The sequence below is a fragment of the Phoca vitulina genome, unplaced genomic scaffold (assembly GCF_004348235.1).
Source record: "Phoca vitulina isolate PV1807 unplaced genomic scaffold, GSC_HSeal_1.0 scaffold6, whole genome shotgun sequence".
NCBI classification, from domain to species: Eukaryota; Metazoa; Chordata; class Mammalia; order Carnivora; family Phocidae; genus Phoca; species Phoca vitulina.
Window position 1 is genome coordinate 58,408,844 of NW_022589709.1, and position 23,591 is coordinate 58,432,434.

General features: G+C 35.5%; 1 protein-coding gene across 4 annotated transcripts in view; it reads right to left on the reverse strand.

Moving 5' to 3' along the window:
* Nucleotides 1-4,484: 4,484 nt before the first annotated feature.
* Nucleotides 4,485-23,591, reverse strand: part of SREK1 (splicing regulatory glutamic acid and lysine rich protein 1) — a 41,755-nt gene continuing 22,648 nt past the window's right edge. For 3 of the 4 annotated variants that reach the window (XM_032404309.1, XM_032404312.1, XM_032404311.1), the window contains 7 exons: nucleotides 23,420-23,550; nucleotides 22,425-22,539; nucleotides 17,387-17,506; nucleotides 16,635-17,009; nucleotides 12,732-12,827; nucleotides 8,704-8,848; nucleotides 4,485-7,124 (listed from right to left, as the gene is read on the reverse strand). In XM_032404309.1, the coding sequence (XP_032260200.1) occupies nucleotides 6,975-7,124; nucleotides 8,704-8,848; nucleotides 12,732-12,827; nucleotides 16,635-17,009; nucleotides 17,387-17,506; nucleotides 22,425-22,539; nucleotides 23,420-23,550 (1,132 nt within the window). In that variant the 3' untranslated portion in view covers nucleotides 4,485-6,974. The remainder of the gene's footprint in view (nucleotides 7,125-8,703; nucleotides 8,849-12,731; nucleotides 12,828-16,634; nucleotides 17,010-17,386; nucleotides 17,507-22,424; nucleotides 22,540-23,419; nucleotides 23,551-23,591) is intronic. The other variant, XM_032404310.1, reaches the window with a different exon arrangement.

Sequence of the window (23,591 nt, forward strand, 5' to 3'; positions counted from 1 at the left end):
GCCTGGGTGGCTTAGTCGGTTAAGCATCTGCCTTTGGCTCAGGTCATGGTCTCCAGGTCCTGGGATTGAGTCCCCAAGTCAGTCTCCCTGCTCAGTGGGGAGTCTGCATCTGCCTCTCCCTCTGCCACTCCCCACCCCCCCCAAACTCATTCTCGCTCTTGCTCACTCTCTCAAAAAAATAAAAAAAATAAATTTACATACAATAAACCCTAAAAACACTTAAAATTTAAAACAAAGTATTATAGCCAAGAAGCCAACAAAGAGGAGGAAATGGAATAATAAACAAGTATTCAAAAGAAGGCAGATAAAAAGGGAGACAAAACTCAAGATGGTAGATTTAAACACAATGACATCAATATTCACATTCAATGCAACTGGTCTTAACACTCCCAACTAAGGCATAGGTTGGCAGACTGGATTTAAAAAAGGCAAAACCAAACTGTATGCTGCCCACAAGATGGACACTTTAAATATGAAAAATACAAAAAAGTCTCAAGTAAAAGGAGAAGATAATACTATGTTAATATCTGGGTTTTTTTAAGTTTTTAAGTGGACTGCTAGTATTAACATAAGCTTTTAAAGCAAAAAATATTATCAGGAATTAAAAGGGTAATTAAATAATGATATGAATGAATGTCAATTCAACATGAGGACATAACAATCCTAAACATTAATGAACTATTAACAGTTTCAAAATACATAAAGCAAAACCAGTCAGAACTAAAATGAAAAATAGACAAAATCCACAATCTACCTGGGGATTTCAAGACCCCAACATTAAATGATAGCAATGACAGCCAGAAAATCAGTAAGGATATAGAACTTGACCACCACCATCAGCCAACACGACTTAATTGGCATTACAGATTATTTCACTCAACAGAGCCAGAAGATATATTCTTTTCAGGTGAATATGGAACACTTATGAAGATGTATCATGAACCATAAAGCAACTCTTAGAAAATTTTTTAAAAGGAATCAAATCATACAAACTATTTACTAACCAAAATGGAATTAGAAGTCAGCAACAAAGATCTTTGGACACTAAATATTTGCCCAAATATTTGGACACTAAATAACACACACTGAAAATAACCCATGGATCAAAGACAATGCCAAATGGAGAATTTGAAGTTTTGAACTGAATGAAAACAAAGATACATTATCAAAATTTGTTGGAATGAAGCTAAAGCAGTGCCTAATTAGAAGGAAATTCATAGCATTAAAATACCAGTATCAGAAAAGAATTGCCTCAAATCAGTGACTCCAGCTCACACTTTAAACTAGAAAAAGAGCAAACTACACCTGAAATAAGCAGAATAATAAAGAGCAGAAACTGGTGAAATAAAAAGCAGAAAAACAACAGAGGAAATGATGATGGAAACAAAATCTGATTTGATTCCTTTTAAATCAATAAAATTGATTTTAAAAAAGACATGTTAGGGAGCCTGGGTGGCTCAGTCAGTTAAGCGTCTGCCTTCGGCTCAGGTCATGGTCCCAGGGTCCTAGGATCGAGCCCTGCATCAGGCTCCCTGCTCAGTGGGGAGCTCGCTTTTCTTTCTCCCCTCTGCTCATGCTCTCTTTTGCTCGCTCTCTCTCAAATAAATGGATAAAATATTGAAAAAAAAAAGGGCGCCTGGGTCACTTAGTTGGTTAAGCGACTGCCTTCGGCTCCGGTCATGATCCTGGAGTCCCAGGATCGAGTCCCACATCGGGCTCCCTGTTCAGCAGGGAGTCTGCTTCTCCCTCTGACCTTCCTCCCCTCATGCTCTCTCTCTCATTCTCTCTCTCAAATAAATAAAATCTTAAAAATAAAATAAAATAAAATAAAAAAAAGACGGGGCACCTGGGTGGCTCAGTCAGTTAAGCATCTGCCTTCTGCTCAGGTCATGATCCCAGGGTTCTGGGATCAAGCCCCACATCGGGTTCCCTGCTCGGTGGGGAGTCTGCTTCTCCCTTTCACTCTCCCTCTGTGCTCTCATGCTAATAAATAAAATCTAAAAAAATAAAATATAAAAAATTTAAAAAAGATGTTAACATTAGGATTGAGAGAAAATATCACTACGTATCTTACTTTATTAAAATACAAGCGGAAAAAATACAAGCGAGTTTCCAACTTATGCCAATAGATTTGACAACAAATTCCTTTGAAGATGCACAACCCCAAAGCTTACTCAAGAATAAATAACATGAATAACCCTTAATCTATTTTTAATATTGATTTGTAATGTGAGAAGGAAATTCCAGACTCAGGTTTGCTTTGTTATGAAATTCTACCTAACACTAATGGAAGAAGTAATGACAATATGATACCCGGTCCTTCAGAAAACTGAGGAGGAGGGAGTTAACACTTACCCAAATAACCTGTGAGGCCAGCATGACCTTTATAAACTCAAACCAGAAATACATGACAAAACCCTGGAAGAGCTTATCACCACCTTTCTGTTATTTTTAAAAAGCCATAAATATGTCAATGTCTCAGAAACAGGTGAAATTACTACTCAACAGTGGCAAGATTTGAAGATTTTCATTTTATTAAAAATATAGCAACACAATAGCAGCATCATTTGATAAATCTTTACTAGTACCACTTAGAAGTAGTCCTACTCACATAAATATACACCACCTAATGCAGCATCTTTATGTTTACATTTTAAACTCTTCCCTTAATAATCATAGCATTATGTAAAGAACACTATTGTTAAGATTCAGGAGAGTAATATTTAACTGTTAAACGAACTACCTACACAACTACACAATACACCCAAATGTCATCTTCTGTGGAAATCGGGGAGTTCTGTAGATTGTTCCCCAAGTCTGCTGCCTGCCATGCAACCTCAGGTTGGTAGAACTCCATACCCTCAACTCTTAATTCCTTCAGTATGATTTTCATAAATTTCAACTTGTACATATAGTCAAGAAATTATCTATCTAGCAAATAAAAGTTAATCAGGAGTGGAGCAAACTGTATTATTCCATTCCAATCCCAGGAAAATAAATCTTAGCAGTAAAATATGTGAAGTTTCCCAAAAGTTGGCAACTTTCAAAATTAAAATGTTAGCTAGATACAAAGTAAATTTAAAAATCAGGCAATAAACTAAACCCGTTTTTAAAAACAATATATTAAGTATTATATTAAATATAAAGTAAGTTTTAATAAATTGGTTGCTAGGAACTATAAAAATACCTTAAAATAGAATGGAAAGAAATCTAGTTATTACTTACTACCAACCTCAATAGGGACCAAAAATCATTAATAGCTCCAGCTTTCATTTTTAAAATAATGTATCAATCTTCAGGCAGAATCACCAATAGAACATTTAAGAAAAACAAATTCATCCACAAACCCAAAATTAAGTAGGGAAGTCAATTTGATTTTAAAAGACTTTATATTACATTATACTGGACTACCGCTTCCAGAAATGTAAATTAGCCCTTTTAAGAGCACTAACTTTTGAAATTTGAAAATAAACAATTTTAAATGAGTATTACACTAGTTAAATAAATGTAAGAATACTAAGTATGTGTGAAAATTAAAAAATATCTAAACACATAATGAACATATTTTGTGGAAATGGCTCTACTTCATAACCCGCCCAGTTAAAATCAGATATTATCTTTTAGTGAAAATATAATGACTCACTGAAATGTTAAGTTATTCAATGCATCCCTCCAAAAGGACTCATTTTAATAGCTAATTCAACTACTAAAAAAAGACATTTAAATCAAATCATATTATTTCTAATAGATTTTTTAAATGTTTAAAAGCCTGTTACTACATATTATAATTCTTAAAATTAATAATCTTCAGAGCTGACTTGGATTAAGGGTTTAAGTTTTAAGATAAAGACAGCAACATATATATAGGAATGAATGAGGTCCTGGAAGTAACTAGTATCACAAATGAAGTTATTTTCTTCACAAAAAAGGATTCTAAATATGAGTTCTCATTTTTGAGCATTTCAAAATTTAAGTCTCTGACATTTCTGAAGATCAACATAGCATATATAGACTAACCTCCTGAATGTAAGAAATCTGAACAAAATCACAAGCTGATTAGTGTTTGCAATTATAAATTAATTAGATTAGATGGAGAATAATGAGACAATTGCAGAAGTTAAGGATTTATACTTCTTTTCACATATGAAACTAGCCAGCTTATTATGAAGGCCCATCTTAATATAAATAATTCATTACGCATTGCTGAAAAGAAAGAACAAGAGGATCAACAGAATTTGTCTAAAATGATGAACAGCAACACAATTAAGGAACAGAATGTACTCTGTATAATCAAGCTAAAAAAGATAATTATAAAGGGATCACATATAAAATGGCTATCTTCTTTGCCTTACCTCAAGTTTTCCTGACAACATCTACCTGGGTTGAAAAAGAATAGCCTTAAAGAAAAAAACAAAATGCCTTAAAAGAAAATAACAAATAAATGGAAACCTACCAGGCTCCTATAAGTGAACAAAGAAAAAATGTCTTTCTCTCTCTCTCTCTCTCTCTCTCTCGATCTGTCTCTCTCAATCTCTCACACACACACACACACACGCATACTCACACTCACTCCAATACCTCCAGGCCCTAAAAAGTTTTGCTTCCATAAGCCCATTTAAGAACATTTTTTCACTTCGTCTGGATCTCTTGTATTCCTATTCAGGTCCAACTTTCATGTATCAGTCTTTCAAAAGAAGTATCATTATTTTAAAGCTGAATATCACCAACAGGAAAAATAATCAGCAGCAAGAACCAAATTAAGTGTGTTAACTGCCAACACAGAAAACATTAAGAGTCCAGAGTACAAGAAATAACTCAAACTTTAAATGATTGTTTTATAGACACCACACATTCATTCTCCATGTCGAAACAATCTCTATGCCAACTAAAACATGATAAACTAAGATGCTGTTTTGAAATGCATAAACAAATACTTTCCTCTAAAATACTTAGCTTTATTAGAGAAATGGTACTAAAAATAACAAAGATTCAAACATTTGCTCTATTCTACTTACATATTATAAATAAGACAATTGTTGATGCAAGACACACACTCCTTCACAATCTTTCCATATGCACCCAAGCATTCTTGTATCAGAATAAGCTGTTTACCAGCCAACCGTATGTGGTTGAATGATTAAAATGACCATCTATACTTTACATAGTAAAGCATTTTCAAAAATTTTAATGTACACAGTGACAAAAAGGAAAAAAAAACACAGTAATTCTGAACACATGAAAGAGTAATTAAGCAGCTTCATAATCAAACCAGGCTTCATTGCAATAAGGGCAATTCTTTCCATTCTCTACCAAATACTTAAGTTTCAATAGTATTAACATTAAAAGAAAACTCAAGTTGAAACCAAGTAACAGATGAGCTACTCAGCTTTTTAAATCTATAAGTAATTCTTCCCATGAGGTAAGGCAACGGAGTAATCTGATTGTATTAGACTGCATTAAAATAATTATACTTGATTTTTTTAATAACATGCTAATTAAAAGGTATAACTTTGGGGGAACAAAACAATAATGAAAAGATTTCTGAAACTATGAGTTATGGCTTTGGGGGAAAATATTAGCAATGTTGTCATTTTACTACTTGTTACTTCCTGCAGAAAGCGAGCCTAAGAGTAACGGATGACCTATATTTTAAACTCAAGTAAACATATCCTTAAAACAAATAACCTCACGTGTTCTCCTTTACATAGAATTTCTGCACATCATTTATGAGAAGATAATTAAGAGGTAATAATTAAGGCCATCCAATGGAGACAACGAAAGTGTTTGCTTTGATTTAAGTCAAGTAAGAACATGCTTCATTTTCAATTATCACAGTATAAAACTGATGGTCCCAAAACTGCACGGTTGTTTTAAGCTCTAAAGTCATTCTTGAAAACAGGACTTCCCTCACATTAGGTGAACTATGTAAGAAGCTCTTCTGACATACCACTCGCACACTTCTCTCTGGGAGTGAATGGAATATCCATCTGCATTCCCTATGAACTGAGAATGACTAGCACATATAAAACTCTAGAAAACAGCATACCACATTGTAGAAGGCACTAAAGCTTCAGCTTGTGCTCCCATAGCCCACTCTGAAAACCCAGTTTTCTTCTCGTAACGGCACCTCTGCCACCCACAGCTGACAACACACACTGCAATGCTATTCCTGATAAGCTCGGAAATGTCAACAAAGTTCAAAAAGAAACGCTGACTTTGTGGGGAGACCCAATGACTCTAAACACCGAATACTAATACGTTATTATTAGTATTCGACATGGGTGCTCTTCCTTTTGAAAGAGAACAGGAGCATGCATTGTCAGTTGTTTGTTAAACCACTTAGTTAAGCAATTTTAGTCTGTAAAACTATTTTAACAACAAAAAAAAACTGTTGTCCTAAACAGTGAGCAAAAGAAAACACAATAGTGAGAATTTAACACAATCACCGTAAATCCTGTGAAGTAAATGTTTAAAACTTCTTACATACTCTGCACTTACAAGGGTGTGTATATATTTGCACCGATTTCAAGCACATCATCAAATCCGTATATACTGAAATTTAAAAAGAAAAAAAAAGTAAAACAATACAAAATTCAGCAACTACCATTTTTTAAAAGAGCCTCCAATGCTTATCTCCAGTCTTTATGGATAGTACAAATTTGGATTTTGATGTCCCATTTATTTGTAATAGTTCTTGGCAAACACTAACAAACCACATGACAAGTGTGTCAGCCACCATGGAAATGCACAGATTCTAGAAGATGAGTTTGGGTAACACGTGTTATTTTCACGATGTCCATGCTTTATGTTCTTACTCCGTAACAAGATGGCCACAAAGTCACCTAACAACTAGAAAAGCTGTTAGTCTGTATCTTTATGCTCAACTGGATTTCTTCACTGTTTAACATCTTGTCGAGAGAATCAAAAGCTTTGGATTTTATTCCAGCATGTGTTCAGAGGTGCATTTGTCAGTCCTATACTGCTTCTGTTTTGGTAGAGAGGTTTTCTTCATTTGGCTGACAATTCCCATTTTGCTGTACTTTGTTTTCCTCAGTCCTTGGTGCGTCCTTGTCATCTACTTCTTTGCCCACGCTTGAATCTGGTTCTTTATTGTGTTCCTTCTCCTACAATGAATATTAAGCCACACATTTAATATTTTTCTCAAGAGTTGCGTACTATTACATCTGGTATGGCTAAAATACATACTCTGTCAACTTAGTACGAGTAGGTATTTTCTCTCATTACCTTATCATATAAATAGATATGCAAACATGTATCAGTATGTCCTCTGTACCTCTCATAAAAGACGGAAATTGTAAATTAGAATAAAACAGTCAAAAAGAAAGTCTAAGAAGTGTTTAATAAATGTTACTGAACTGAAAAAGTAGAACAATCTGCTGAAAGAGCTGAATTGCTCCCAAAGATGCCAGGATACATTTGTAATCTGGATACCAAAGCAGCAGAATTCAGAGGATGTAGAAAAAGGAATCACTACTCGTCCTAGCAAAGACTGCTCAAGAACAGTCCAATTCTGCCCTCAGCTTAAAGAAGAATTAAATGAGAACATATGGAAAAATGCCAGACACACAGTAATGCTCAAGAGACATTATCAATGTTACTGACGATGATGATAAACCCCTACCAATATGAGAGTAAATAAAATTATAAGATGAAAGCTCCAGAACTCATAATTGATTTCCAAATACAAATACACTTACTGGAATAACAAAGCAATTAATGTAATTTATAAGTAGTTAAATATTTATCTCAAAAAACACCCTTACTTGGTGGAATTTGGTTTTCCATTAATTATTCTAATTCAACAAACCTACTAATTACAGTATATGTTACAAAACCAATGATGAAAAAAAAGGGGGGGCGCCTGGGTGGCTCAGTCATTAAGCGTCTGCCTTCGGCTCAGGTCATGATCCCAGGGTCCTGGGATCAAGCCCCGCCATCGGGCTCCCTGCTCCGTGGGAAGCCTGCTTCTCCCTCTCCCACTCCCCCCGCTTGTGTTCCCTCTCTCGCTGTCTGTCAAATAAATAACTAAAAATCTTAAAAAAAAAAAAAAAACAACCAATGACGACAGAACTTTTGACAAATTTGCTGAAACAAATCTATTTCAGGAATATATATATACATACATACATATATATATATATATATATATATAAGAAAATAACCTCAACCAGAAATCTTCGTATAAAATCAAATACATGTTATGTGTAAACAGTCTTATTGTATGCCATCCTTGGACTCCCTAAAGTAAGGAATGCATTTGTCTGAGTTTCAGTTAGCTCTTACCCCATCCCTTCAAAAATCCAGCTTAAAAAAGTTACCAGTTGAACAAATATTAAAGGACACCAAAAACATACAAGATCCCACAGCCCTCAAAAAGGTTTTGCTCTAAATCTAGTTCTATGTAGGGGCGCCTGGGTGGCTCAGTTGTTAAGCGTCTGCCTTCGGCTCAGGTCATGATCCCAGGGTCCGGGGACTGAGCCCCGCATCGGGCTCCCTGCTCGGCGGGAAGCCTGCTTCTCCCTCTCCCACTCCCCCTGCTTGTGTTCCCTCTCTCGCTGTGTCTCGCTGTGTCAAAGAAACAAAATCTTTAAAAAAAATAAAAATAAAAAAAATAAATCTATGTAAAAAACAATCTCAATTATTAATTTTTTAAAGCCTAAACAATGAATGACTGCTACTTACTTTAAGTGAAGTATTGTTCTTCTCCAACTTTTCCTTTCCATCTCGGTCATTAGAACTCTTTCTTGTAGAGCTTGAACGTTCTCTCTCTCTTCTTTCACTAATGTGGTCCCTTTCTTTTTCTCTCTTTTTATCCTTCTTATTTCTGCTATAAGAACAGTGATAATATGCCAGGTAACTTCTAAGAAATTAAAGACCTACTATGTTGTTGACAAAACAGTCTTATCTAACACTAATGCAAATGTAATCTGGTTTGACCAAGTAACATAAACAGTCCTATAGCCCCACCTGCTCCACCCCATACCCCAATTAGTTTTTTAAAGATGCCCAAGTCTTTTTTTGTAGAGGCCACCATGCGTTCACAAAAAACACAATTTGGTATTTTCAATTTATTTGTTCAAGATTTATTTATCAATCTCAACTGTAATGAGATTAAAATAAAACCAAATATATGGGTTTTTTACCCACCTTTTGAAAGCAAAAAATGAGTAAGCAGAAAGAAATGAAAAGGATAAAGAATTAGAGGTGGTTCCCAGGGAGGACTGAATGACCGAGTACCAGTAAAACTTGAATTTCAAATAACCAGTGCTACTGCCCTTGTCATTCACCATTACAAACAAGTCACACCAATTCAAATCAAAAGTTAAGAGAAGACTACACGAACAAGTTCCACTGATAAAAACAATATACCTTTAGAATTAGAGGGAAAAAACAATGCATTTCCGATCAGAAGCATAAGCTGCCTTTCTACTTTAAAAAGTTAGCTTTAACGTGGAATTCTAAGCTTTTTTCTCTTAATGAATGATTCAAAAATAAAGACAAAGACCAAGAAAACAAATAAAGAAACTGAGCAAAAAGACCTAAGAACATATGAAAATTTAGTATAACAAAGGTGGCATCTCAAATCATTGAGGAAAACATGACCTTTTATAAATAAAAGGTATGGAGACAACTGGATTATTATTTGGTAAGTGATAAAACTTGATCAATATCTCATATCTCATTCCACAACATATAAATAAGTCCAAATGGATGAGAGACCTAAATTCTTAAAATAAAATACAAGTGCTAAAAAAAAACATGGGTAAATTTCTTTACTATCTGGGTTTTGAAAAGAAAGATTTTTTAACCTAACTAAAAATCAGGTACAATAAAAGACTGATAAATTTGCCTACATAAACCTTGCAGGGAAAAAAAAAAGACATTACCATATTCAAAAGAGAAATGACATATTTGCAACATATGTGTGCATCTTTCTACATAATTTTTAAATGTCAAGGGAACAATCACATCAAACTGAGTAAAATTCTTAGGAATAAATTTAACCAAGGAGGCAAAAAATTTGCTGAAAAAGATGAAGACAAATAAATAGAAAGACATCCAGGCTTATGGATTGAAGACTTAAATATTGTTAAAATGGCAATACTATCCAAAGCCACCTAGAGGTTGAATGCAACCCCTATCAAAATCCCATTGTTGTTATTGCAGAAATACAAAACCCCATCCTAAAATGCATATAGAATCTTGAAGGATATCAAATAGCCAAAACAATCTTAAAAAGAACAAAGTTTGAAGGCACAGCATTCCCAATTTCAAAACTTACAAAAACAGCACAGTATTACATAAACAAAGAAAATAAACCAGTGGAATAGACCAGAAGACCCAGAAACAAACCCCCACATATATGATTCAAATGATTTCTGACAAGGATGCCATGACCCATTCAATGGGGAAAGGACAATCTTTTCAACAAACTGACACTGGGAAAACGATATCCACACTCACAAGAATGAAGTTGGACCATTATCTTATACCATATTAAAAAGTTAACTCAAAATGGATCAAAAACCTAAATGTATATGCTAAAGCTATAAAATTCTTAGGAGAAAATCTTCATGACATTGCATTTGGCAATGTTTTCTTTAATAGGACACCAAAAGCACAGGCATCAAAAGGAAAAAACAGATAAATCTGACTTCATCAAAATTAAGAACTTTTGTGCAGGGGTGCCCGGGTGGCTCAGTCGTTAAGCGTCTGCCTTTGGCTCAGGTCATGATCCCAGGGTCCTGGGATCAAGCCCCACATCGGGCTCCCTGCTCAGCGGGAAGCCTGCTTCTCCCTCTCCCACTCTTGCTGTGTCTCCCTCTGTCAAATAAATAAATAAGATCTTTAAAAAAAAAAAAAAAAAGAACTTTTGTGCATCAAAGAATACTATCAAGAAAATGAGAAGCCAACCCACAAAACAAGAGAGATTATTTACAAATCAGAAATGCTCAAAAAACAGCAGTGGAAGTGTGGGGGAGGATCAGCCTTACTAAACATTAAAAAAATACTACACAATTTGAATAATAAAAAGCATGGAGCATTGGTACACGAATCATCAGTCAAACCAACCCAGCAGCAGTGAAGGCCCAGAAATAGACCCAAACACAAAAAGAAATATTTAGTACCTGAAAAGGCAATATAAGAAATCAATGTTAGAAAAATTGAGTTTTTAATAAATGATACTGATCAAAAGAAAAGCATACAGAAAAATAAAATTGGACCCACATGCCATACTGTAACATAAGGATGAACACCTAATGGATCAAAGATTTTAATGCAATAAGTAAAACCATAGAAGTATAAGAAAAAACAAGGAGGGCATTCTATTATAATCTTGGAATAGAAAAGACCTTTCTAACTTTATATGACTCAAAATCCAAAAGTCATTAAAGAAAAAATTTGAGGGGCGCCTGGCTGGCTCAGTCAGTAGAGTATGTGACCCTCAATCTCAGGGTTTTGAGTTTGAGCTCCACACTGGATGTAGAGTTTAAAGAAAAAAAAAGAAAGAAAGAAAAAACTCGGGAAATTATTTAAAAAATCAAAATCCTTTGTAAAATCAAGTCTCATAATATTTTCTGAAAAGAAACAACAAAGTAAGAATGATACCTAGTATCAAATCACTAAAGAATAATCTCCCTAACACAACGCGCCTGGCTGGCTCAGAAGAGCACGCTACTCTTGATCTCAGGGTCGTGAGATCGAGCACCATGTTGGGGGTAGAGTTTACTAAAAAACAAAAAACAAACCAAAACAAAAACAAAAAAACAAAACTTAAAAAAAAAAAATAATCACTCTAATACAAAAAGAACCCCTGGAAGTAAGAAAAACAAACAAAAAGCAGAGCCCACAAAGAAAAAAAAAATGGGCAAAGCATACCAACAACTCACAGAAAAGGAAATACAAATGGCCTTCAAATATATGAAGAGAAGGTCACCTTCACTCCTAAGAGAAATGCAACTAAAATTACTATATACTGATACCATTTCTCATCTATCAGACAGACAAAAATCACAACTGTAGTAACATGATATGGTGTAGCTGACAGAAAACACTCTCGTACACACCGGCTGAAGTGCAAATTGCTGCCAATCTTTACGGAGGGCGATAAAGAAACAACTCTCAAAATTATAAACACACTCTGACACAACAATACCACTTTTGGAATTTTCCCACACAGCTGCACACAACAAAGTTAAGTCTAAAGCTATTCATTACAGTATGGTCTAATTTATAATAGGAAAATTAAGCAAACCCATTCTACTGCAGGCTGGTTAAATAAACCAAGGTAGTGCCACACAATGGAAGTCCATGCAGTTCTAAAAAAAAGAATGAAGCGGCACTTGCTGATGAAAGCTCTCCAGGCAGTTGGGTGACAAAAAGCAAGGGCACAACAGTGTGTTTTTTGTGCTAACTTCTGCATAAGAAATATGAAAAGAAACTATAAATTTCGATCTCGTGTATCTCTACACAAAACTGGAAGGATATACAATACAAAAAAGCTAAGTCACTACTTATGGACACACAGTAGATGAGTGCATGGATGAAGTGAAGACCTACAGAGGTAGAACTTTTTATACTGTTGGGATTTCTGAAACATGCAAATGTGTAACATATTACTCATTCAAAATATAAAGTTTAAAAATAGATCCAAAAGAAGATTTTTCTTCCCCCGCTCCATCTTTGGATTTAGCACACTTTCAACCTACCTCCTAGGGGATGGAGATCTAGAAGATTTCCTTTTTATAGTTTTTGATGTTCTTGGTGATCTGGAAGAACTCCTGCTCCTCCTCCTACGCCTTTCCCTGAAAGTCAAAAATATATCATTTAAAAATATAGCAATTTTAATAAAGGGCAATTCAAATAAACAAAAGCAAAAAGGTCCTTAATGCTCTCAAGTTAACAGTCTTTCAAATACCAGTTTAAACTCATGTCCTTTAAGAACATGTTCTATTTTCTAATATTCGTACAGGTCAAATTTTGAACCATAAATTTTACAGACATGAAAATACGTTCTAAGATTTCGTAACAGAAAAGGAAGAAGACTTCTTTTCATCTGGTTTATCTGAACAAGAACTTCCTGAATAGAAAAAATATTAATGGATATTTCAGATTCTCTGTTTTGCTTATCCCGATCCTTTGTCCTGCATCTAGCTCCTTGCTGCCCCACTGTGGATTATTTTATAAAAGATTAAGGTGGCTTGCAAAATTTGAACTTTACAAATCCAAGCATTTAGAATGTCTCTAAAAAAGCATTTACATTAATCTATTTTACAGAGGAATTGTTTTACCCTTCAACTTCCTACCATTTTATTGTTCTATTCATTTAAAACCGAGGGCACAAGTTGCTTAGAAGTAAAATAGTTAAAACCTGGGCCTTAAATATGAAATAAAAAAATAACTACTGAATTGATTAACAGTGTTTAGTATTATTAAAAACGATTTTCTTTAACATGTTAGCAAATGATGCATACTCAAAATTACTTCATTTATAAGCACGGTCAACTGAGAAACAATGAATTTCAAGATGTCCATAACTCAGGGGATGACGCACGCAGGAGGACATACTTACTATGATTAATGTGTCCAATGATCTCACAAGGAGCTCTAATAATTAGTGGCCATACAGGTGAAAGAACCAAATCCCCTAGAATCCAAGTCCTCCATACAACCTCAGTAAGAATATTCTAGGCTAAAGAAGCATTTTGCCTACATTTTTCATTATAAAATAAATATCAGATAATGCTCAGATGTGGTAGATACAGTATATGTTAAGACCAAATTAGCCAAGAACTTTGAAAACACCATCAATTCCAATTTTACCTAAAGCTCTCTCCTCCATTACCCAATTTTATTTCCAAGACACCCCAAAATTATACTTCCTGACTAATGTGAAAATAGGTGAAGATATTCCATTCAGTCAATGCCATTCTGTAACAGCCCAGCATAAATACCATAGATACTTATATCATAGCATGAGAATATCAATGTATGTCAGACTTTGTTTACACAAAATGGTGCCACCCTGACCAGTTTTGACTGTTTAACTTTGTTCAGGAAGCACTATGTGCAGGTGGACATCTAATAACTAACAGCTGATGATAATGAGCGCTAAGGCTGGATAGACAGCAATCTAGAACGTCAATTAGTTGAGAAAGAGGCAGTCAGGGGTAGTATAGGGAACTGTAGTTGGTTAGACTTAGATTTAAATTTTAGTTCCATACCTTACCAGCTGCATGACTAAGGTCATATTACTTAATCTGAGTTTCAGTTTTTCCAACTGGAAAATGGAGTTAATAACTCAAGCTTGATAGTGTTGTTATGAGGATTTAGGATGATACCTATAAAAGTACCATGCACAGTCTCTTGCATATACTTGGTGTCAATATTTTCTCCTTTCTCCTCACTAGCTTTATTGCTAGTTACTGTAAACACTGAAAGTTGCTTAAATATCAAAATTTTCTTTAAAAATGTAGATTAGGGGGCGCCTGGGTGGCTCAGTCAGTTAAGCGTCTGCCTTCGGCTCAGATCATGATCCCAGGGTCCTGGGACTGAGTCCCACATCGGGTTCCCTGCTCAGCGGGGAGTCTGCTTCTCTCTCTCTCTCCCTCTACCCTTCCACCCCTGCTTGTTCTCTCTCTCTCTCAAATAAATAAAATCTTAAAAAAATAAAAAAATAAAATAAAAACGTAGATAAGAGGATGATGTTGAAAATAAAAATACCAAGTACTCTATTTTTCTGAGCCATTAAAATGTTTCCTGTTAACTAAACAAATCAGAGCACATGAAAAACAGAAAAATGCTAAAAGATGACAAATTTTAACTCTTCACCAAGCTCTTACGAAAGCACAAAACGTACCAAACTTCAGAACCTTTAGAAACTAACGTTAGTCAGCATTTCTTCCCCAGGCCCCAGAGGTTAGTTAAGAATATATTTAGGAATGAATGTAAACATCTGAACTTCCTTAAATGTCAAGCAACTTAAAATGGCCACCGAAAAAATTAAATATTTCAAAGTCATCCAAAAAGTAAATTCAACTGAATTTAAAAGGAATCAAAACATTGTTTTGTGTTATGAAGGGCAATAACTAAATGATCACATAAACACAAAGGAAGGTGTGACAGACAATAAAATCACTGTGCAGTAAAGGAACAGGCTTGCAAGGCTTGACTGATGTCCACAGCAATGAGACTAAGTTAATTCTTCAGTTTCTGGTTCAGTGTGCTGAAATATGGTAGTGATCTGTTTATTTTAAACCCCAGTTAAACATACACTGTTGTTTTCAACTTTATGCTTTTGCAGCAGTTTCTTAAAGCAGGTACCAAGTACTGATTAGAGAATTCTCAAACTTAATCTCTTAAAAAGAAGAGAAAGAGCTACCGTATTTCTAATTTGGAAGTGCAGAGCAGCAGATGGAAAACTTCCCGAAAGCTATGGTATTATCATACTTTGAAACCATGATAATAATAGTCTTCTCACAGACTTACTGTGAGGAATAAGATTAGTCATGAAAAACCGTGCAGAGACAAAATCTGGCATTTGGTAAAACATTCAATAAACACCTTCAATTATCTTGTAGTACCTAACGAAAGACTGGTATTAAGAACAAGCTATTGAAACACAAAGTTAGAAAAACAGGAAATATACATTCATCTCCAATTACCTTCTGTGAAAAACCACGATTAAAATAGCCATAAAACTTGCTAAAATAGGTGTTTTATTCAGTATTTTTAAGATCTAGTTTAAAACAAGTTTAGGAACCTCATTCACTCAGTTATTGTATCATGTGGAGTAATGGATATAGGTTTAAATAATCTTGAATCAAGGGAGGTCCTAGGTCCTCTTTTTGCAGCTGTTACTATGGCAACCTGCTGCCACCTGGTGGCAGTGTACTTATTAATTGAGGGAACAGTCCTAAGAAAAAAAGTAAGACCTTAACACTGACAGATCAGGGGCGCCTGGGTGGCTCAGTCGTTAAGCGTCTACCTTCGGCTCAGGTCATGATCCCAGGGTCCTGGATCGAGCCCACATCAGGCTCCCTGCTCCGAGGGAAGCCTGCTTCTCCCTCTCCCACTCCCCCCTGCTTGTGTTCCCTCTCTCGCTGTCTCTCTCTCCGTCAAATAAATAAATAAAATCTTAAAAAAAAAAACCAAAAAAAAAAAATTGACAGATCAAGGAAAACCAAAATTTAACTGTCATGCACTCAACAAATAGAGCAGTAAAAATCACTTAAATGAAATTTTAATAATCATTCGGCATATTAAAATTTACCAAGAAGTCAATTCTTCCATTTAAAAAAAAAAAAGGAAGAAAAAAAGAAAAACTCGTCCTTGCCATCTCATCCTCCAAGAAAATAAGCAGCAGCGGCCACTGCCGGCACCAGGAATTACGAAGGATAGTTAAAATTTTTCAAATAACTTTGCCCAATTATCATCTCTTCCACCTCATAGGTTCAATACTGTGGCAAGCGCTCTACTAGAGAAATGTTTATTCTGCAATTAGAGGGCAATGATCTGGTTATTATTGTACTGTTTCCACTTATGGAGCATAATCTCTTCCCCCTTGGTTAAAATTTACATTTTCATTTGTCATCAGTAAAAAATTATCAAACCTGCTGGAACTACGAGATCTTCTTGATGCGTTGTAACTTCTGGGTGGTGTTCTGGATTTTTTATCCTTCTTTCTTTTCTCATCTATCTCTTTCGATCTGTCCTTGTCTCGTTCCTTTTCTTTGTCCTGTTCCTTTTCCTTGTCTCGCTCCTTGTCATGTTCTTTTTCCCGCTCTCTCTCTCTGTCCTTTTCCTTGTCTTTATCCCGGTCCTTTTCCCGTTCTTTATCCCGGTCTTTCTCTTTGTTTTTACCCCGTTCCTTTTCTTTTTCACGTTCCTTCTCCCTGTCTCTCTCTTTTTCCCTTTCCTTTTCTCTATCTTTTTCTTTCACTCTTTCCTTTTCCTTGATCTTTTCTCGGGTGTCTTTTCTCTTGTCCCTTTAAAAACAAAAATAAATAAATAAATTCACAACTAATATTATTCTACTCCCCAAAAAGGACCTCCCTCTCATTCCTCAACAATTATCAACCCAAAACAATTTATACTAGTTTATAATACATTACATGATAATCTCTATATAACCCAGGTGTACACGAAGCTGTTAGATGAAACAGTTACCGGTTTAATTATGTATTTTAGAAACCTCATGAGTCATTCTAATCATCATCAGATTCAAATCAATGGCAATCAATATTAATCACTACTAAAACAATCAGAAAAAAGTTTACTGTCTCTCATTAAAAACCTAAACCACAATCATTTTTTAATAAGTGAAGCCACGAGAAAAATTACCACTAATTTCCCCAAAACTCACCGTGAACGCGAACGACTCCTTGACTTCCGTCTCTCCCTTGATTTAGAGCGTTTTTTATGTGGGCTCTTAGATCTACGTCTGTCTTTTTGTCTTGAACGTGATCTATTATGGGATCTACTCCTAAAGAAAAACAAGTTGTTAGAATGTCAAAACTTACTCTTAAAATTTCAATTTTTAAAAATTTAAGATGTCTTTCAAGTTGAGAAAAATTTAAAACCTATCCCAACAGTACTTATCAATATTTTAAAATTCCCTATTACATAACGCCTCAGATTATTTCCAGTAATTTATTTATTGGCAACTTTACCAAACAGTTCATTTTCAGAACACAAAGTGAAAGAAATTATTTTCTATGTCAGACTGAAGCTGTTATTTTCAAGTGTGGCTTTCTTGTCTAATTATTATATGCCTGTTACTATAACTTCTCCCACAGAACAAGTTTGTATACCATAAACTAAATTTAACTCTTGACTTGCATGTAATTGCTTGTGGTTATACTTTCACAAGAAATCGTGGTTTTTTTGGCTCAAGAGTTTCTCTAACTGGCTGTGTGATGTGTGTCATAACATATATTAAGAATGTATAAGGAAGCACAGTACTAATTACGCTGCTAGTATAACAGGAAAATAAACATTACTCATGAGTTGAAGATATAGATAATTAAATGTTGGATTTGCAAGAACTCTTGATTTTATAACTATATAAACATAGCTATTAAAAGAAACCTTTTTTTAAAGATTTTATATATTTGAGAGTGTGAGCATGATCAGGGAGAGGGAGGGGCAGAAGAGAGGGAGAAGGAGACTCCCTGCTGAGCAGGGAGCTCAACACGGGGCTTGATCCCAGGACCCTGGGATCATGACCTGAGCCGAAGGCAGACGCTTAACCGACTGAGCTACCCAGGCGCCCCCTAAAAGAAACCTTTATTACTGGAATTCTTGCGGGAAAAATAACGATTACTCCAATTCTGAAATTCTCTAGGCTCCTTATTCCCACTGAAATAATGCTTATATAATGTGATTTTTATCCTAGTAACTATTTATTAAAATATAACAAAACTGAATGCACACAAATAACAAAGTAATGAGACTCACCAGCTCTGGAGTGAAACAATCTGGCTCTGACACTCAGCTCTGCCACATACTATCTGTGAGAACTCTGGCTACTCACTTACCCTCTCTAAGCCTAGTCTCTTCATCTACAAAGTTGGAGAATCATACCTACATCACCTAGGGCTGTAATGAGGACTAAATCAGATGACGCATGAAAGACTGCCTAGCAGTCTCGGGCACAGAGTAAATGTTCAAAATTCTTAACTCTCAAGATCATCAGCATTAATAATTAACATAAATGAAAACTTTAAGTTACAGCTTTATTTATTCCAAGGAGATCAAATGAACTTCCACAAGTATGCTTTATATAATTAAAATTCATCTTGATAGTCATGTTTTCATGAGTTAAGTTAAAACAAAGATCTATAAAAGAAATACATACAGTTAAATTCTTGTGGTATGCTAAGAAGCCAGAAAAATCTTGAGACAATTTTCAATTAATAATGAAATCCTGTTTTTTTAAACACATTTTTCAGTTAGTTAAAATGTTTCCCAACAGCTAATTTTCAACTGAACCACTCATCTATTTTACAGTTTTAAAAATCATACATTTATTTTCATACCATATTTTCAATACAAGAAGATAAGCCACAGTTTGTTGAAATCTTTATTACTAATAATCCAAGAGACAATGGGGCAAGTGGTAGGTAAAAGCAAAACTGCAAAACTTAAGACCTTTTTAATCCATTTACAGACATCCACATAAGGGGAATGTTCTATAAGGCCTTTGCTTCTATGTACTTAATAGAAAGTCTTTACATTTCTGTTCTACTTAACCTTGCTAAAAATATACATAGTAATTTTGTTTTCCTCAAACACTGCTTTCCAACCTTAATTAAGCAAAGAAACACCTTTTAAAAAAACAAGTATAGCCTTAGGAAGTAAGAATTAATTTTAAAAACACTGATCACTTGGCTTCCCACCTTACCCCTACAGGTCCTCAGAGTTTGGAAGTCCCAAGAGTAATTACTGTATTTTAATTCTGACATTAAATATTTTCATGTCCCTATTTCACCCACTAGTCACCTCCAAACAAGTGTTCTGATTAGGTATGCTAAAAGCTTCAAGTCAAGAGCAAATCTAATCCAACCAAAGAGAAAGACTTGAGTTATCATTAGGAGATCTCATTTCAGCATAATGTGCAAAATCACATTTATAAATTAAACTGTAAATACAGGGCAACTTACCATCATGTCTCATCAAAGTTCAACTCTAAGTCCGCTGTTTCCCATTAAAATACTATAAAATGTCTTATAATTCCCATGCTGGTCTGTCAAGGTTACTTAACTTTAAAATATAATAATTACAGTACTACCCACCTTTTCTAACACTGTCCTTTGAAAAAAACACATATAAAATTTTGAACAAAGTCAAAATACATCTCCCCAGTCCTAGCCAAGATCACAGTGACAAGAAACCCCTTCCTGCCTCCTCCTATACAAGGGGAAGGAAAAAGGAAAGGATAGGGGCTGGAGGGAGGCTCCAGAAGCATCTGAGAATGCTGAGAAAGTAGAAGAAGGTGGGCCTTCAAGAGCAAAGGCTCCTGCAACTCGCACTCCTGCTAATAAGTCTAGTGGGGCAGAGCCACAGCTGAGGGTATCAAATCCCACTCGCAGGGGAAGCCAAGAAATGCCTGCCATCCCCCTCCCCTACCAGGGAAGATCCTTCCATACCAAGATTCTTAAGTCAAATGTTTTCAGTTAAGGGACTTTTTTTTTTCCCTTAAAAAGAACCTTTCTTCTTTTGTATTTCTTTATGAACTCACTAGAGGCTATATGTGTTTCTGTACATGTATAAAAATAGTATAAATTTACACACTACATAAATACATGAGAGTGTTACAAGTATGTGTATGTATGCCAAAAGCAAGTAATTTCTAATGCTACATAGTTAGACAAACCTATAGGAAAACATTCTCATGGGGGCGCCTGGGTGGCGCAGTCGTTAAGCGTCTGCCTTCGGCTCAGGTCATGATCCCGGGGTCCTGGGATCGAGCCTCACAGCGGGCTCCCTGCTAGGCGGGAAGTCTGCTTCTCCCTCTCCCACTCCCCCTGCTTGTGTTCCCTCTCTCGCTGTGTCTCTGTCAGATAAATAAATAAAATCTTAATAAAAAAAAAAAATCTCATGAAGAGGAACAGTAATTAACAAATTTCATTTTAGACTGAAAAACCCTTCCCCTACTAACCCTTGGAAGGGGAAAATACCCAAATATACCTAAAATGATAAAAGCAAGCACCTTAAAGCAGAGAGTTAAATAAATCTGCTAAAACAGATAAATCTTCACAGAGATTATCAAGGAAACAATGATGTTAATCAAGTTTTGCTTTTTTCCAGCCTTATAAAACCACTAAGGTAGTGTATTCGGAGCACGGCTCTTGTAATCAACATAAAATGAAAGTCGGGTCATTGGTCTTTTTCCTCCTCAGAAAAGAAGTAATTACTCTTGAGCTCAATTTTATATTTCCTTTATCTCCTTCACCTTCACCACATCCCGTCAACCTGTAGAAATGTCCACAATCTAGTGCCACTGCTTCTATACCACTTTCCTTCTCCAGCGCTGGCTTCTGTTGCTCTAACGTATGCCTTGTACATGCAACAACTTCCTTCACTTGGACCTGAACTTGCCTTACTGGAAGCCCTTGAAGGGAGACAGTAAAACCGTATCGCAAAAGAGACCTTATAAACAAAGAATAATGGAGAAGTATACACCTTGATATCACAAAAAAAACAGACTAAACCGAGCTTGCTGATGAGGTTCAACATACAGCATACCGGTTCCCTTTTCCCCTCCTCTCAAACCTTCCTCCTTCTCTAATACCACCACACACGCCGTGCACACACACGCACATACACTTTTCTCTACATCTTCTCTTTAGACCTACGTGTGTACATATTAACACGCAATTGGGATCCACCATATACATTCTCACATTTCAGTAACACCTCCCTCCATATCTTAAAGAAGACAATAAAATTTTTCACTTTAAACACGATTCTTAGGGCACTTCCAAATTAAAATGCTGTTGCAAGTTCACGTTTTGAGGTCCACTTCAGACTAAGTACAACACAACAGATTTTTTATTTATTATTATTTTTTAGATTTTATTTGACACAGAGAGAGCATAAGCAGGGGGAGTGGGAGAGGGAAAAGCAGGCTCCCCCCTGAGCAGGGAGCCCAATGTGGGGATTGATCCCAGGACCCTGAGCCGAAGGCAGACATACTTAACCGACTGAGCCACCCAGGCGCCCCACATTTTTTTTAAAAAAAGAAAATTAAAATGACAGAACTATGTTCCAAAGTAAGATAAACAGAACAGAAACAGAGCTTAAGCATAATACAGTAGTTGGAACTAAAGCTGCAAAGTTACTGCTGTGTTTCAGGTCCCAAAGTGGGTGCAGGAGGCTCTTATCATCAAAAATACCAAAGATTTAAAGCACCTCATTTGACTCACGGAACTAGAGATAGGTAGGTACTGGAATCCAAGATATGAGGTGCTACTCCCCCAAGCCTTGAGTAGCTGGGCTGGGGGGGGGGAAGAGGGGGGAGGTGCACAGAGCCATTACAATAATATTTCAGCATCACCATACATATATATTCCCTTTTCTCAAGAAAAAGAATGAAAAATTTCTGCCAGTCCTATATAAAGAATAGTTTATTCTTAGAAGAATCAGGAATAGAGCGCCTTAAGATAGAAAACCAACTTCTAAAACAGAAAATTGAGATAATAAAAATTACGTATCAATTAGATAAAATTTCATTCTTAACTACAGTATTATAATTAAAGCAACATTTAATGATAAGCATAATTCCTGCTGAAATCCACTGAAATTTCTAAATTCTGATACATAAGCAAAAACTCAGAAAATCTTAACTATTTTAAATACTAGACCAAAAAAATTTTAAATATGATAGCAGAAATTCTCACCTGTGTTTTGACTGTGATCTTTTTCGTCTAGAATGGGATTTTGAGCTAGACCTGGATTTTGAACGAGTGTGGGAACGAGATCGACCGCCTTTTCTTTCATTGCTCTTTCCAGACTCTGGGAGGAAAAAACCACTTTGCAGTGTAAGCTCAGAACAATTAAAGATCCCAGTTAATAATCAGGCACAAGTGGAATGTACCACATATAGTGCAAGGGGCCTACTCTCTGTACATCCTCCTCCTGTGCAATTATCCTTCAGAAACATCCAAGAAAGTCATTGCATAAACTCGTTGAGTGCAGCCACCCTGCAGCAGTACATATAAACCAGATGATTATAAACAGCTGTTCGTAATATTTTGTTGCTGCCATAATGTACGATTATAACATGTCTGTAATTCCTATGACAGTGATTTTAAATCTTCTCTCCATTTATTTTGCTAGCAGTGAAGCTTAAATTCTGAGTGCTGATGTAGAAAATTTGCTCAACTGTAAACCACCTAGACATTTTTAGATTGGATTTTTAACTTTCCGTAAGCAACATGAAAGTCTGAATAGGTGTTCCTTTACCTTGTTAAAACAGTCTTTGTATTTTGCCAATCATGGGCTCTCTTTCCTATTTTTAAAATGAGAACTGTGAAGGAAAGTGAACCTGCTTGATTATAACCTTTTAATTATATTTATTCTTACTTTTCGCCTCAAAATAACATTTACACTTTGCTTTAAGCCAATCACTTGTGAGCACTGACTTTGCTACAAAAACATACAGATCTGATTAACTCAAGCTAATGTGCCTCAATTCAGTATCATAGGAAAACACAACATTTATGCTAACCAGTTCTTTGACCTTTGACACTAGTAAGTCACTTACTCTTTCTCGAGTTTCAGTCTTCTTGTTTGTAACATAGAGGGACTAAACAAGATAATTTCTAAAATTCCTTCCAGTTCTACGGTTCTATGATCTTAAACTGCAACCTATATAACAACACCGTGGCCTTACCTGGTTCAATGGCTGCTGAGATAAAGGACTGAGCCTCTCGTACTCGCTTCATTACTTCTTCTAACTCCTTAGCTGCAGCCTGAGGTGTCATCTCAGGGGGTTTTACTATTGCATTGTTGGAGTGATTAATTCTAAATTAAAAATATTAGCATATCACAAATACACACCATAT